The sequence below is a fragment of the Muntiacus reevesi genome, chromosome 5, assembly GCF_963930625.1.
Source record: "Muntiacus reevesi chromosome 5, mMunRee1.1, whole genome shotgun sequence".
Classification (NCBI taxonomy): domain Eukaryota; kingdom Metazoa; phylum Chordata; class Mammalia; order Artiodactyla; family Cervidae; genus Muntiacus; species Muntiacus reevesi.
This window is the reverse complement of record NC_089253.1, coordinates 18,622,799-18,640,063: the sequence shown is the minus strand read 5'-3', so window position 1 is coordinate 18,640,063 and position 17,265 is coordinate 18,622,799. Positions and strand designations below refer to the sequence as shown.

The 17,265-nt window shown below is 36.3% G+C and overlaps 1 protein-coding gene across 1 annotated transcript in view; it reads right to left on the bottom strand.

Annotated features, from left to right (window-relative positions):
• LOC136169204 (glycerophosphodiester phosphodiesterase domain-containing protein 4-like) overlaps positions 1 to 17,265 on the bottom strand; it is a 108,951-nt gene that overhangs the window by 62,646 nt on the left and 29,040 nt on the right. Inside the window, exon 10 of the mRNA XM_065937018.1 lies at positions 4,095 to 4,251. Coding sequence (XP_065793090.1) covers positions 4,095 to 4,251 — 157 coding nt within the window. The remainder of the gene's footprint in view (positions 1 to 4,094; positions 4,252 to 17,265) is intronic.

Below are 17,265 nucleotides of genomic sequence, written 5' to 3'. Positions count from 1 at the left end.
TGGACTGGAGACTAGTTGAAATTGATAGCAATCAAATCAAGACATTAATTAAGAACAAAGTTACACCACAAAGAGATAGCCAACTTACTCAAAATATCCAAATCAAGCACTCAAAATCATTTTCACTAACTTGATTATGTTTATTGCTTTGATGCTTGGGTTCTACGTAAGTTATGTGAAAAAGATCTTCTTGAAAATATTTCATGCAACTCCCTACTTAAGCATAACAAAAACATTCCCTAAAACCAGTTGTGATGGATGATGAAAAGTGGATACTGTACAATAAAGTGGAATGGAAGAGATCAAGCACAAGCAAAATGAACCACCATCAACCACACCAAAGGTTGGTCCTCACCCATGGAATGTGACAGTGTATATAGTGGGATTGGAAGGGAGTCCTCCAGTATGAGCTTCTTCAGGAAAAGCAAACAATAAATTCCAAGAAGCACTGCTCTCAGTTAGACTAACTAAAAACAGCATTCAATGAAAGGCATCCAGAGTTAGTCAACAGAAAATAATCTTCCAACAGGGTAATGTAAGACTGCACATTTATTTGCTGATCAAGCAAAAACTGTTACAGCTTGACTGGCAAGTTCTGATTCAACTGACATACTCACCAGACACTGTGCCTTTGGATTTCCATCTTCACAAAATTCTTTTAGGGGAAAAAAAATTCAATTCCCTGAAAGACTGCATAAGGAACAGTTCTTTGCTCAGAAAGATAAAAAGTTTTGGAAGACAGAATTACAAAGTTGCCAGGAAAATGGCAGAAGGTAGTGGGACAAAAAGGTCAATATGGTGTTCAATAAACATCTTGGTAAAAATTAAAAATGTGTGTTTCATTTTTACTTAATAACTGAAGGAGCTTTTTGGCCAATCCAATATTTAGTATCTTGTTCTCACCACCTCTCTGAATTCAGGTACAAATTCTTTTTATTGAGTCACTATGTTTCAGGGCAATGCAGTCATCTACATAAAATTGAATAGAAATATGCCCCCCTTTACACTGGGATATAACTGGAAAACTTGTGTTGTCAATGTCATATCTGAAGATCATATTTCAGATTACATGTCATTCAATCTGACATGACAAGCCCCCAGTCCCCACTAAGGATACACACATAATTGGTATTTGGAACCAATGTATACACGCCTTCCTAGGCAAATGGTAATGGCGTCCCTTGTTGCACATTGTCTCAGCATTACAGGTAGTAAGAAAGATCAATGATGAGCAGGAAAAGGAGAGAGAAATTTGCCCATATTTGTAGCTATACATGTGAAAACTGGTTCAAGTGAACTTCTAATTTTTAAAGTAGTAGTGAGAAAGAGATCTCTGGAATGATAGGGACTATTAAAAGCAAAATTCTAGATTTCTCTATATACTCTCTAGACAGAACCTCATTTAATAGCCTTAGTAGTTGTTTAACACAATCTGGCTCTAGATTTGCTGATTATACAAGGAATTTTATGTGTGTTAACTGACCCTTTTAACTGCACTGTTGTAAATAAACAGAGCCAAATAATACAAAATCACAACAAGACCAGCCTCTAAATAATCTACAGAGTTTATTTATGATCACAAGAGAGGGCCTAAATTATTCAAAACTCAGAATTAAGACTTGTTGAACCCTCCAGCATCAGAGTAGCACTTTTTCTTACCAGGCACATCTAAGTGTCATTGGATTCTTAGGTGAATGTACCTTTCTTTGAATTATTTACTATTAATTAGGGACAGACAATATAAAGCTAGATGTTGACTTCTATAAAACTGATAAAAGAGGAAAATATTTTTGTCCAGTCAAGATGCAAATGAGTTTAAGAACTCTAAAAGTAAACTTTATTGTCACAGAGTATATTAACCAAAATAATACACTAGATTTGTATCCAACTTAGCAATGTAATTTCAGCATTACTTTGTTGTACTGAGTATTTGCATGTTGGTTTCTCACTTTTCTTTTGAGTGGGTTTTGTCATCCTTTTTGTTCCTATGTTAACATGTTAATTAAAATTTATACCCTGCTTACTATCTATATGTGTGAGAATTGTATCTCTGTAATTTTGAGATTTATACTTTCACAAAAAGGATATAAAAATGTTCCACACACACACACAAAAAAAATGTTCCACACAAAGGTTGGTTTTACTGGAGAAAGGGGAACTCGGCTAAGTTTCCAGGGACAACTCCTAGAATTTCTGTATCTATTTTTATTTCACTACTGATCAGATTAACTACTTAATTTTCACAAGAAATCTCAAGAAGAACAAATATACTAACAAATAATCATCAACTCACTACCGTATCAATCCATAATGATAACCATCCAAATGAAGAGCAACCCAGAATACATTGCACAAAGAAAACCAATTTATCTTGCTATGGAAAATTATACAAACATCTGAATCTTTAAATTATGTGCTATCATCACTCTGACCACCTGCGAACACACAGCATGCAAGCAAAGTTCCACAGTCGCACCTGGAGTCTGGTAGGCTGCAGCCCATGGGGTCGCAAAGAGTCAGACATGACTGAACAACTGTTACATGCACTCAGATAACCATATTTGAAGCTGAGGTCTCAGGATACTCCTCAGTAGCCAAAGCAATAGCAAAACAAAATACTGCAAGCATACCATCTAAATATGCTGACAGGAAACGGTTAATCCTAAAAGAAGCGGCCAAAATTTATTACAATAACATATCAAATCACACCACGTACCAGTGTGACTTTTACCAGCCATATGTTACAAAATAGATACAGTAAGAGTCTTTTCATCTGGAACATACATCATCTATGGCTAACTAAGCCAATATATACATACATTCTAATGAAGCATCTCTAGTTTCTGAGTGTCTATTCATGTATGACGAGATACATACAGAGCCTACACACAGAAACCCATACTATCAGATTGATCCTATTACTTTCACACATGGTAACAGTGCTTATAGGCTATACGCTCATATGAAAATAAGTATTCTGAGGTGATACAGTCATTACAAATCAATCTTCAGCTATTTCTTATATTAACACCAGTTCATAGAATGAATTTGAAGTGGATAAATCTACCCTCACATAATTCTTTACTTTTCACATTTTTATTATGAAAAAAGATTAAATTTGTCCTCTAGATTAACATTAAATATAAATAAAATTCCTAGTACATAATCAAAAATATTTGAAAATTTGTTTCCCCTATTACACAATTACCTGATAGGAGAGCTATTACCACAGCTGCCCCCAACTATCCTAGCTCTGCTGCCATAGGTGCTAGTAATATGAATGCTTGCTTCTCATATATTTGCTATCAAAATCAAAGACTCAAAATGCAAAAACCACCACAATACTGTAATTAGCCTTCAATTAAAATTTATTAATTTTTTAAAAATGAATATATCTGATTGATAAAACCTAGTTCGTGTGGATTCCCTCTAGACATATGATAACCTGGAAAATGTAAGTTTTTTTGTTTTCTTTAACTATTCTGAGAATAATTCTGGGAAAGTCAGGCTTGACTTTCATCACATGCAAATTTGACCTTTTGCTTTACCCATTTAAAATACTCAGGATAATTCTAAACACTCTAATTTGTTATTTAAGCACTGCTGAAATGGCAACCCACTCTAGTACTCTTGCCTGGAAAATCCCATGGACTGAGGAGGCTGGTAGGCTACAGTCCATGGGGTCACAAGGAGTCAGATACGACTGAGCGACTTCACTATAGTCTCGTTATAACATATTTTCCTGATTCTTCTCTCAATCTATCTTTCCCTTCTCCTCCCTACCACTTTTTCCCTTCTTCTTACACACTCATACACACTTATACACACACACACATACTCCATACTCCCTCTTGTCCATTACAGTATAATCTCTGAAACAAATCACTATCATTGCCCTTGGTTCCCCTTAAAAATGATATTATTTTAGCTCAAATGGTACCTTTGCATGAAATGTTCTCCAACTCTCTCAAGTAGAAACCTTCACACTTGCATCAAAATTACAGCTGTACACACTGTACTTATCTCTAAGAGTAGCACATGACCATTCGAGAGAGAGTAAATGCAGGGTTTTGGACCCAGGAAATGTGTCTTACCCATGAATCTGAAAACCATTTGCCTGCGTTCAGAGTTGACAGGAAATCCCAATAAAAAAAGCTACTGTGTGTGTGGGAGGCATTTGGCATGACGTCCAAGATATTGGTTGTTCTTCTCAAGTCATAATCATGCATGAGAAAAGCCACCTTATCCAAGCTGCGGGCAGAGGGGAAAATAGGAGAAAGGATCAATATATTGAATTCAATCATCTTGGTAGATAGGGTTCTTAGAAAGTCCAGCAAGGTCACAAGTCTTACTAGTGTTCCTTACTCCAACCCAACTCTCATCAAAGGACTCAGTTCAGTTCAGTTCAGTCACTCAGTCGTGTCCACCTCTTTGCAACCCCATGAATCGCAGCACACCAGGCCTCCCTGTCCATCACCAACACCCGGAGTCCACTCAAACCAATGGCCATGGAGTCGGTGATGCCATCTAACCATCTCATCCTCTGTCGTCCCCTGCTCCTCCTGCCCCCAATCCCTCCCAGCATCAGGGGACTAGGTACCAGTAATTCATAGTTGATGTCAATATTGTAATGTCCTAGGAATCAACCTTTTCTGGTGTATAATAATAAAGTTTATGATGAAAGAATAACTTCTCTATGCATGAAATTTTCAGAATGGGGAAAAAGACAGGTACAGAAGTGATGTGAATGTAAGGGAATGGGGTGAGGATGGGGCAAGGCCTTGTGGGCCTCAGAGTGATAGTAAGTAGGCACTCAGGAAATCTTCTTATGTTTTTCTGGCCCATTTTCCAGCTAAGCACCTGCCATGAGTATTTCTTGCCCCAGACACTTCACATCAGATGGTGTTATTAGAAAAGATCCTGGTTTTGTTTTCTGATGTTTACCTTGAAGAATCTCTGCTTCTACGAGAATCTCTCTTCTTTTCTCATTGAAAGACCTAAGAAGTGAACTCTGTAATGGCTATGAGAGAGTAACAGGATGGAAACTTAGCATCCTTCCCATAAACCACTAGAAAACAGAACAAAATAAGGCAATGATTTTTTCAGCTAGTGGACAACAGGGAGCACAGTATGATGGTCTTGGAGAAAAGGTAAACAAATAAGTAGGCTCTACCATTCTCCAGGCTTTTTTCTTGCAGGTGAATATTAGACTGTACTACTGGGAAGAAAAACCCTAAAAGGGACCCAGAAATTGTGTGAAATGAGAAAAAAAAAAGTCAGATGAAGGACAGGTCAAGAGACTTTGTGGATTAGAGTTCCATAGGGAATTGAGCTATGCTAAAAAGAAGATTGTCATGGAAATACATAAAGATTTTCCTTCAGTTTATGACTAAATATCAAGTGTACCCTTGCAGAATAAAATTCTCTGAAGCTTGCCAAGATCAAGGAAAAGAAAAATTACCAGAAATTTCTAAGACAATTTGGACACCTCCTATTAGGTGTGTGAATTATTCAAAGTCTATCCAGTGAGAATGAACAGATGTCAATAAATTACTCAGGCATTCTCTAGAGACTCCAGAGGGCAACACTTTTGAAATGGGGATAATTTAGAACTAGAATAACTGTAGAACTTCCACTAAAAAGCTTAAAAGCAAGCCTCCAAAGCATTGGACTAATCTCCAAATCAGTTTAACTGCCTGCTACAAAAAGTCTAAAATTTTTTCAAGGAGAACAAGAAAATTTAGTAACCAGCATAGTAAAATCACAAAGTGCAGCATGTAAATGAAATTTACCCGACAGGTGAAGAAGCAGGAAAATGTACCTATAATCAGGAGAGAGTATCCAGTGATGGCAAACTTGGAAATGAAAGAGGTGATAAAAGTAATAAATAAGGATATTAAATTATATAAATTATTTAATTTAATTATTTTTATTTAATAAATAGTAATTTATTATTAATTTAATATTTACTAAATTAATTAAATTTTAAATTAAATTTTAAAATTTAATAAATTTAAATTAAATTAATTAAAATTTAATAAATATTAATTTATTACTAATTTAATAATTTAAATTAAATAATTTAAATTGTTATATTATTAAATTTAAATTAATTTAATAACTATATATTTAATTAACTTATTCAATTATTTGATTGAATTATTAACATTAATATTAATATATTAAAATTATCATTAAAATATTAATGTATAAAATAAATAAATAATGTAATTTAATTAAATTAATCATCAGTCACATCGACAACTGGGCCTTGTTTTTGCTTTGGCATCACCAGATGGTCAATTCCAAAATGAGACTGATTATATTCTTTGCAGCCAAAGATGGAGAAGCTCTATAAAATCAGCAAAATCAAGACCTGGAGCTGACTGTGGCTCAGATCAGGAATGCCTTATTGCAAAATTCAGACTTAAATTGAAGAAAGTAGGGAATCCACTAGACCATTCAGGTATGACCTAAATCAAATCCCTTACAGTTACACAGTGGAAGTGACAAACGGATTCAAGGGATTACATCTGATAGACACAGTGCCTGAAAAACTATAGACAGAGGTTTGTGACATTGTACAGGAAGCAGTCATCAAGACCATCCCCAAGAAGAAGAAATGCAAAAAAGCAAAATGGTTGTCTAAGGAGGCCTTACAAATAGCTGAGAAAAGAAGAGAAGTTAAAGTAAAAGGAGAAAAGGAAAGATATACCCATTTGAATGCAGAGTTCCAAAGAATAGCAAGGAGAGATAAGAAAGCATTCCCCAGTGATCAGTGCAAAGAAATAGAGGAAACAACAGAATGGGAAACTCTAGAGATCTCTTCAATAAAATTAGAGATACCAAGGGAATGTTTCATGCAAAGATGGGCACAATAAAGGACAGAAAGTGTGTGAACCTAACAGAAGCAGAAAATATTAATAAGAGGTGGGAAGGATGCGCAGAAGAACTATACAAAAAAAGGTCTTCATGGCCCAGATAACCATAATGCTGTGATTACTCACATGGAGTCAGACATCCGAGAGTCTGAAGTCAAGTGAGCCTTAGGAAGCATCAGTATGAACAAAGCTAGTGGAGGTGATGGAATTTCAGTTGAGCTATTTCAAATCCTAAAAGATGATGCTGTAAAAGTGCTGCACTCAACATGCCAGCAAATTTGGAAAACTCAGCAGTGGCCACAGGACTGGAAAAGGTCAGTTTTCATTCTAATCCCAAAGAAAGGCAATGCCAAAAATGTTGAAACTACAGCACAAATGCACTCATCTCACATGCTCACAAAGTAATGTTCAAAATTTTCCAAGCCAGGCTTCAACAGTATGTAAACTGACTTCCAGATGTTCAAGCTGGATTTAGAAAAGGCAGAGGAACCAGAGATCAAATTGCCAACATCCACTGAATCATTGACAAAGCAAGAGAGTTCCAGAAAAATATCTATTTCTGCTGCATTGACTATGCCAAAATCTTGACTGTATGGATAACAACAATCTGTGGAAAATTCTTCAAGAGATGGAAAACCAGACCACCTTATCTGCCTCCTGAGAAATCTATATGCATGTCAAGAAGCAACAGTTAGATCCACACATGGAACAACAGACTGGTTCCAAATTTGGAAAGGAGTACATTAAAGCTGTATATTGTCACTCTGCTTATTTAACTTCTATGCAGAGTATATCATGCGAAATGTCAGGCTGGATGAAGCATAAGCTGGAATCAAGATTGCTGGGAGAAATACCAATAATCCATGCAGATGACACCACTTTTATGGCAATAGCAAAGAGGAACTAAAGAGTCTCTTGGTGAAAATGAAACAGGAGAGAGCAAAAGCTGTCTTAAAGCTCAACATTCAAAAATCGAGGATCATGGCATGTGTTCCCATCACTTCATGGCAAATAGATGGGGAAACAATGGAAATAGTGACAGACTTTATTTCCTGGGCTCCAAAATCATTGCAGACTGTGACTGTAGCCGTGAAATTAAAAGATGCTTGTCCCTTGGAATAAAAGCTATGACCAACCTAGATAGCATATTACAAAGCAGAGACATTACTTTGCCAACAAAGGTCCATCTAGTCAAAGTTATGGTTTTTCGAGTAGTCAAGTATGGATGTGAGAGTTGGACCATAAAGAAAGCTGAGTGCCAAAGAATCGATGCTTTCAAACCATGGCATTGGAGAAAACTCTTGATAGTACCTTGGACTGCAAGGAGATCAAACCAGTCAATCCTAAAGGAAATCAGTCCTGAATATTCATTAAAAGGACCAACGTTGAAGCTGAAATTTCAATACTTTGGCCACCTGATGTAAAGAAATGACTCACTGGAAAAGACCCTGATGCTGGAAAAGATTGAAGGCCGGAGGAGAAGGGAACAACAGACGATAAGATGGCATCATCCACTCGATGGACATGAGTTTAAGTAAGCTCTGGGAGTTGGTGATGGACAGGGAAGCCTGGCATGCTGCAGTCCATGGGGTTGCAAACAGTCAGACGTGACTGGGCAACTGAATTGAATTGAACATTTTATGCTTTTTATTTTTCCACAATTCTTAAAAATTGAAATAAAATAAAGACCACCATAATATATTCCTCTAGGAAACCAACACAGATGATATTTGTTGTTTTGATGAATAAGTATATCTCAAAGTGGAAAGATGTAGAATTAAAAGTACATATGCTTAAAACAGTCATACCTATGTTATGAGTACTATGCTTAAGAAACCTGTGTATTTAGATATGTAAAACAGATAGTCAATGGGAATTTGCTACATGGCTCAGGAAACTCAAACAGGGGCTCTGTGTCAACCTATAGGGATGGATTGGGGATGAAGGTGGGAGGAAAGTTCAAGAGAGAGGGGGCATATATATGGCTGAGTCATGTTGAAGTTTGACAGAAAATTACAAAATTCTGTAAAGCAATTATCCTTCAATTAAAAATAAATTAGTTAAAAAAATAAATCTTTGGGTATTTCAGGTAATTTTATATTTGGGCCCAGGTTACCTTTGTAACTTCAATTTAAAATGTGAAACAGAGCAACTGACTGAGATTTATGATTATAAAATAAAATCTTACTACATCTACAAAATAATCTGAAAGATATAAAAGCATTAAAATCAATATAGTTATTCATCTAACATGTTAGATTTATATGAGTTACTTAACTATTTTGAAAAGATTGAAATCAGACTACTGGGTACCTAAAAAAGAAATATATTAAATTTATAACTGCAGTTTAAGACATCTAAAGTATTTAATTAACTAAAAAGGGCATTAACTACTTTTCAAAAGCTCTCAAATAAAATGTTAGACTTATAGAGGAAAACATCAGCTGAACACACTTTGACATAAATCGCAGGACCTCTAGGACCCACCTCCTAGAGTAATGAAAATGAGAATAAACAAGTGGGACACAATTAAAGTTAAAAGTTTTTGCACAGCAAAGGAAACTATACACAAGATGAAAAGACAACCCTCAGAATAGGAGAAAATAATAGTAAATGAAACTGACAAGGATTAATCTATAAAACAAACGAGCAGCTCATGCAGCTCAACACCAGAAAAACAAAGAACCCAATCAAAAAGTGGGCAGAAGTCCTAAACAGATATTTCTCCAAAAAAGATTATAAAGACAACAGATGGCTAATAAACACAGGAAAATTTTATTATTAGAGAAATGCAAATCAAAACTACACTGAGGTATCACCCTGCACTGGTCAGAATGGCCATCATCAAAAAGTCTACAAACAATAAATGCTGGAGAGGGTGCAGAGAAAAGGGAACCCTCTTGCACTGTTGACAGGCATGTAAACTGATACAGCCACTATGATGAACAGTATGGAACTTCCTTAAAAACACTAGGAATAAAACTATGACATGAGCCAGCAATCCCACTACTGGGCATATAATCTTAGAAAACCATGATTGAAAAAGACACATGCATCCCATATAATTGAGAGACAGTGCTGACTTATCACAGGTCCTCAGGAGGTACTTCTGTCTCTTCCCCAACCCCTCCCTTAAGCAGACACACACACACACACACACACACACACACACACACACACACACACACAGCCTGACCATAATACCTGTAATCACTGGCTATTCCCCAACACTTAACAATTTTAGTCCTCTGAGGATTTTACCCATTTGTACATTTTTAAATTACCACCTAGGTCCTTTCAAATCTAGATTTGCCAGCTCTAACCTGTAAACTCTGAGCATATTACACCTCTTGTTTCTTTTTCTTTCACTACTTGTAATCTGTTATCCTCTCATTCTAGGCAAAATTCAGGAAATGAAAAAGAAAAGAGTTCATCATTGTCCCCTTTAAGTTCTTGTTCCCAGAAACATTTACTGAAATTCACTGGCCACATACACATACACATGTGTACAAACATTCAATAGCTAGGATTGGGAAGCAACCTAGATCCATTGATAGATGAATGGATAAAGAAGCTGCGGTATATATATAAAATAGAATATTACTTCACCAAAACAAGGAACATATTTGAGTCAATTTAAACGAAGTGGATGAACCTAAGAGATTGTTATATAGAGTCAGATTGTTATATAGAAGTTAGAAAAACAAATATCATATATTAACGCATATATATGGAATCTAGAAAACTGGAATTGATGAACCTATTCACAGGGCCACAATAGAAAACAGACTTTGTGGACACAATGAGGCAATGAGAAGGTGAGACAAATTGAGACTCTAGCATTGACACATATATATTACTCTATGCAAAATTTATAGCCAGTGGGAATTTGCCGTATGATACAAGGAGCTCAAACCTGGTGCTCTGTGACAACCTAGAAGGATGGGATGGGGTGGGAGGTGGGAGGGTGATTCAAGAGGGAGGGGACCTATGGCTGATTCATGTTGATGTATGGCAGAAGTCAAGACAAGACTGTAAAACAAATGTCCTCCAATTAAAAATAAGTAATTTTTTAAAATGTGGCTAATATGGTAAGTGAATGTTTAACTTTACAAGAAATTGACAAACTATATTTCAGAGTGGCGACACTATTATTTTACAATCCTCCACAATATATAAGAGATTCATTCTGCTGCCTGCATCCTTGCCAGTATTTGCTAGCTAATATATTTTCCCCAACCATTATATTTGTGTATAGTGATATCTTATGATGACTTTAATTTGCTTTTCTCTAACGGCTAATGGTGTTATCCATATTTTCATGTTCTTGATTGCCATCTGTGTATTTTCTTGGGTGAAGTACCAAGAAGGCATCAGAAGCTCACTTTATAAAGGGCTTGTTTCTTTATTGTTCAGTGGATAGGATTCTCATATTCTGCATACAAGTCCTATGTTGCATATGGGTTTGCAAATATTTTCTCCCAGTCTGCATTTTGTTTCTTCACAGGGTAAAGACAAATGTTTATTTTCATAAATTTTAATTTTACAGTTTTTCTTTATGGCACGTGTTTGTAGTGTCATATCTTCACCTAATCCAAGCTCACAAAGATTTTTTTCCTATGGTTTCTTGTCAAAGTTTTGGAGCTTTACATTTAGATCTATTATTTATTTTGAGCTACTTTTTGTATAAGGTATGAGGTAAAGGGTGAGGTTCGTTCTCCATTACTCTCACCTCCACAATGGAGGTTCAAGTGTGCCAATGCCATTTATTAGAAAGATTGTCTTTACCTTACTGATCTTCAACCTTTGGTTAAAAAAAAAAAAACACACATACACAGGTTTATGTACTGGGATCTGTTTCTGGAATCCCTATCCTGTTGAGCTGATGTGCATGTCTGATCCTTCTCTATTACTACATTGTTCAGATTACTGTGGCTAGACAGTATGTCTTGAAATAACAGTGTGATTCCTCTAACTTTATTCTTTATCAGTATTTGTATCCCTATCCTAGTTCCCCTATCTGTCCTATAAACTTTATAATCAGATTGTCTGGGGTTTTTTTAAGCTGATGGCATTCTTTTCTGCTTAAAAATTTCTATTTTGAGATAACTATAGATTCACTTGGGTTTGTAAGAAATAGTACCATGAGATTTCCCCAACAGTGACATCTTGACTATAGCATAATGTTGCAAGGAAACTGATATTGATAAAATCACTGATCTTATTCAGATTTCATTAGCTTTACAAATACTCTGTATGTGTATGTGCTCATTTTATCATATGGACAGATTCAGGTGGCAACCACCACAGTCAAGAGGCAAAGCAGTAAAGACGTGAGAGCAATTTTTATCATGTATAGCCACAGCCACCACGCTCTCTCCCCTTCATCATTCCAGGCAACCACTGATTTATTTCCAATCACTTAATTTTATCATTTTGAAAATTATATAATAAAGAAAGCATATAGTATGCAACCTTTAGAGAGTAGCTTTTTTCATGCAGCACAGTTCCCATGAGACTCATCCAAACTGCTGAATGTATCAGTAGATCATTCCTTTTTATTGCTGAGTAGTATTTCATGGTATGGTTATAACACAGTCTGATAATTTACCTCTTGAACAGTGGGATTGTGCAGATATTGTTCATTATAAATAAAGCTGCTAAGAACAGTAACATAAAGGTCTTTGTATGAACATCAAGTTCCCCTCCCACCCGGAATAAATTTGCAGTAGTGTGATTTCTGGGTTGTACGGTAAGTACATATTTGGTATTTTAAGAAAGTGTCAAACTTACCAGAGCAATTATACCATTCTACATTTCTTCCAGTAATGTGTAAGTGATCCAGTTTATGTACCATCATTAGGAGATATCATTATTTGTTAAACTTAGTCATTCTGATAAGTGAGTAGTGATAGAAGTTTTCATTTTCCTAGTATCTAATGAAGTTGAACATCTTCTCATGTGCCTATTTGCTATCTGTGTATCCTTTCAGGTAAAGTGGCTGTTTATGAATTTTCTAACTGGATTGCTTGGAATTTTGTTTATCCTATTGAGTTTCAGTGTTTCCTATATATATTTGAGATACAAGCCTTTTGCCAGATACATATTTTACAAATATTGGCTCTTCATCTGATACTTTTCTTCTTCTCCTCACAAGAACTTTCACAGAAGTGTTTTACTTTGAGATCCCTTTATGATTTTTTTTCATTTCACCGATAGTGCTTTTGGTATAAAGTCTAAGAACACTTTGCCAGCCCTACATCCCAAAGATTTTCCCCTTTTTGGTCTTCTAAATACTTTTTAATTATACATTTTGTGTTTAAGTCCATAATCAATTTTCAGTTTTCCTACTTATTTCCCTTCTAGACCATGAGGATTAGGTTGAGGGTCACTTTTATTGCATCTGATGTCTCATTGCTCTGGGACTCTTTATTGAAAAGGCTGCTTTTCTTCCAGTGTTTTTTATTTATATTCATTGTGGTCAAATATATAAAACATAAAAGTTGCCGTTTTAAGAGCATTTTAACTACTCAATTCAGTGGCACTGCTTGCATATGCAATGTACACAAACATCAATACTATCTGTTTCTAAAACTTCCTATGACTGCAAACAGAAGCTCTGTAACCGTTAAGTACCTGCCCAGTCCTCCCTCCCCCTAGTTCTGGTAACTTTAGTTTACTTTCTGTCTCTACAAATTTGCCTACTGTAGATATTTCATACACACAGAGTTATACTGTATCTTTTTACTTCTAGCTAGTTTCACCTTAGCATATTGTTTTCATCTTCCCTGAAAACTCAGTTGGTAAAGAATCTGCATGCAATGAGGGAGACCTGGGTTTGATCCCTGGGTCGGGAAGATCCCCTAGAGAAGGAAAAGGCTATCCACTCCAGTACTCTGGCCTGGAAAATTCCATGGTTGCAAAGAGTTGGACACAACTGAGTGACTTTTCACTTTCACATTGTTTTCAAGGTTCATCCATATTGTAAAAACCCTGTTGTAGCAAACCTTATTCATTTTTATGGCTGAATAATATTCCATTAAATATATATATATGAAAATATATATACACACCATATTTTATTTATTAATTCACTTGCTGATGGATCCTTGGTTTGTTTCCAACTTTTGGCTATTATTCACTCTGAAACCCAAGATCATGATTTACCCTTGTATTTTCTTTTAAGAGTTTTATGCCTTCACCTCTTACATTTATGTCACTGATCCATTTTGAGTTAAAATATATATATATGGTGTGAGGCAGTGGTCAATGAATTGCTCTGCATCTTTGTCAAAATCAAATGGCATCAAGAAAATGAAAGAGAACTCACAACAGAATGAAATTTTTGCAAATCACATGTCAAACACAGGAGACATTCTCTTTAGCTCATAAATTATCCAGAAGTGGATTTGTTTAGTTACCAAGTGTTTGGGGATTTTCTTGTTAACTTTGTTATTCATTTCTAGTGTGATCCTGTTGTGGTCAGAGTACTCATTCTGTTTGATTTCAGTACATTTAAATTTGCTGAGGGTTTTTTTTTTGGGGGGGGGGACAGGATACAATCTATATTATATGATTTGCAAACACAGGGAAAGAACATGTCTTCTGCCATTCCTGCACTGAAGTTTCTATCAGTGTCACACAGATCCTGTTGGCTGATGGCATAGTTCAGCACCATCTTGTATCTTTAATAGTTCTGTTTAGTCTTTACATCAGTTACTAAGAGAAAGGTATTGTTGTTCTCAACTATAGTTATAGGTTTATCTAATTCTCCTTTGGATTTGTCAGGTTTGCTTTATGTACATTGGAGTTCTATTCTTGGGTTCATATACATTCAGAATTGTTAGGTACTCTTGATGAATTTACTGTTTTAAAGTCATTATGTAATCCCCCTTGTTTCTTCTGGTTTTCTTTGCTCTGAAGTTTACTTTATCAAATATTAATATAACTACTCCATCTCTGACTTGTATATTTTTTCCATTCTTTAATTTTAATCTACCTATTTGTTGCTCTTCATTCAGTAAGTCACGTACAACTCTTGGGCTACAGTTCATGTGGTCACAAAGAATCAGACATGACTGAGTGACTAAGCACAGAGTGAGTCTTATGTACTAACTTTGTCAGATACTTGTCTGGGCTTCCCTGATGGCTCAGATGGTAAAGAATATTCTGGGAATGTGGGAGACCTGGGTTCGATCCCTCGGTTGGGAAAATCCCCTGGAGAAGGGAACAACTACTCACTACAATATTCTGGCCTGCAGAATTCCATGGACTTCTCCATGGGGTCGCAAAGAGTCAGACACTGAGTGACTTTCACTTTGTCCAACACTTTGCATCCCCATGGACTATAGCACATCAGGCTTTCCTGACTTTCACCATCTCCTGGAGTTTTTTGAAACTCATGCCCACCCAATGGTTGGTGTCCAACCATTTCATCCTCTGCCATTCCCTTTTCCTCCTGCCTTCTATCTTTCCCATCATCAGGGTCTCTTCCAATGAGTTGGCTCTTTGCATCTTAATTCTCTGTTAGAGAAATTTTATGATAGATGCTTTAATTTTTTTAAGATAATAATGTGAGCATCTCTTTCTTTTCTGTTGACATCTATTAATTACCCTTTCTCATTCAAGTTGAGATTTTTGTAGGTTTTGGTATGATGAAAATTTTGGATCATATCCTAGTCATTAAGAATATTTGGAGATTCTGGTTCCCATTGAAATTGCTTTTAACAGTTAGTTAAACCTTTATGCAGGTCAGGAAGCAACAGTTAGAACTGGACATGGAACAACAGACTGGTTCCCAACAGGACAAGGAGTACATCAAGGCCGTATATTGTCACCCTGCTTATTTAACTTATATGCAGAATATATCATGAGAAACACTGGGCTGGAGGAAGCACAAGCTGGAATCAAGATTGCCAGGAGAAATATCAATAACCTCAGATATGCAGATGACACCACCCTTATGGCAGAAAGTGAAGAGGAACTAAAGAGCCTCTTGATGAAACTAAAAGAGGAAAGTGAAAAAGTTGGTTTAAAGCTTCAGAAAACTAAGATCATGGCATCTGGCCCCATCACTTCATGGTAAACAGATGGGGAAACAGTGGAAACAGTGGCTGACTTTATTTTGGGGGGCTCCAAAATCACTGCAGATGGTGACTGCAGCCATGAAATTAAAAGACGCTTACTCCTTGGAAGGAAAGTTATGACCAACCTAGATAGCATATTAAAAAGCAGAGACATTACTTTGCCAACAAAGGTCCGTCTAGTCAAGGTTATGCTTTTTCCAGTGATCATGTATGGATGTGAGAGTTGGACTGTGAAGAAAACTGAGCGCCAAAAAATTGATGCTTTTGAACTGTGGTGTTGGAGAAGACTCTTGAGAGTCCCTTGGACTGCAAGGAGAGCCAACCAGTCCATCCTAAAGGAGATCAGTCCTGGGTGTTCATTGGAAGGACTGATGCTGAAGCTGAAACTCCAATACTTTGGCCACCTCATGTGAAGAGTTGACTCATTGGAAAAGACCCTGATGCTGGGAGGGATTGGGGGCAGGAGGAGAAGGGGACAACAGAGGATGAGATGGCTGGATGGCATCACTGGTTCGATGGACATGAGTTTGAGTAAACTCTGGGAGTTGGTGATGGACAGGGAGGCCTGGCGTGCTGCAATTCATGGGGTCGGAAAGAGTCGGACACGACTGAGCGACTGAACTGAACTGAACTGATCTATTTTGGTTCAAAATACATGTCCTGGCTCATGTTTAAAAGCTGTGGTTTAAATTACAATTTGGTTTTCAAAGAGGCTTTGCAGTGCTTCCCTGGTCTGTATGTACTACCCAGAGTTCAATCTAAAACATGGATGGTATTCCAAACCAATGTTTAATTATTATATCTTCTGTTCTGTTATGTCTGTGTGGTTTCACGTACATGTTATATGAATATCTGCACAGGATTTTATATACAGGTTTTTGGACTTCCTTTCTCCAGTATGGCAGGGCCTCCAAAAATTAAATACAGAATTATTGTGTGATCCTGCAATTCCACTTCGGGGTATATACTAAAAAGATCTGAAAGAAGATTCTTTAAAAGATAGTTGTACATTCATGTTCATAGCAGCATTATTCAAAATAGCCAACAGGTGGAAGAAAACCAAATGTTTTCAGCAAATAAGTGGATAAGCAAAATGTGGCATATATGTACATTAGAATATTATTCAGTCTAAAAAAGGATGTAAATTCTGTTGCATGCCACAACATGGATGAACCTTGAGGACATTATGCTAAATTAAATAAAACAGTCACAGAAAGATAAATACTATATGATTCCACCTATATGTGGTATCTAAGATAGTCAAATTCATAGAAACAAAAGGTAGAATGGTGGTTATC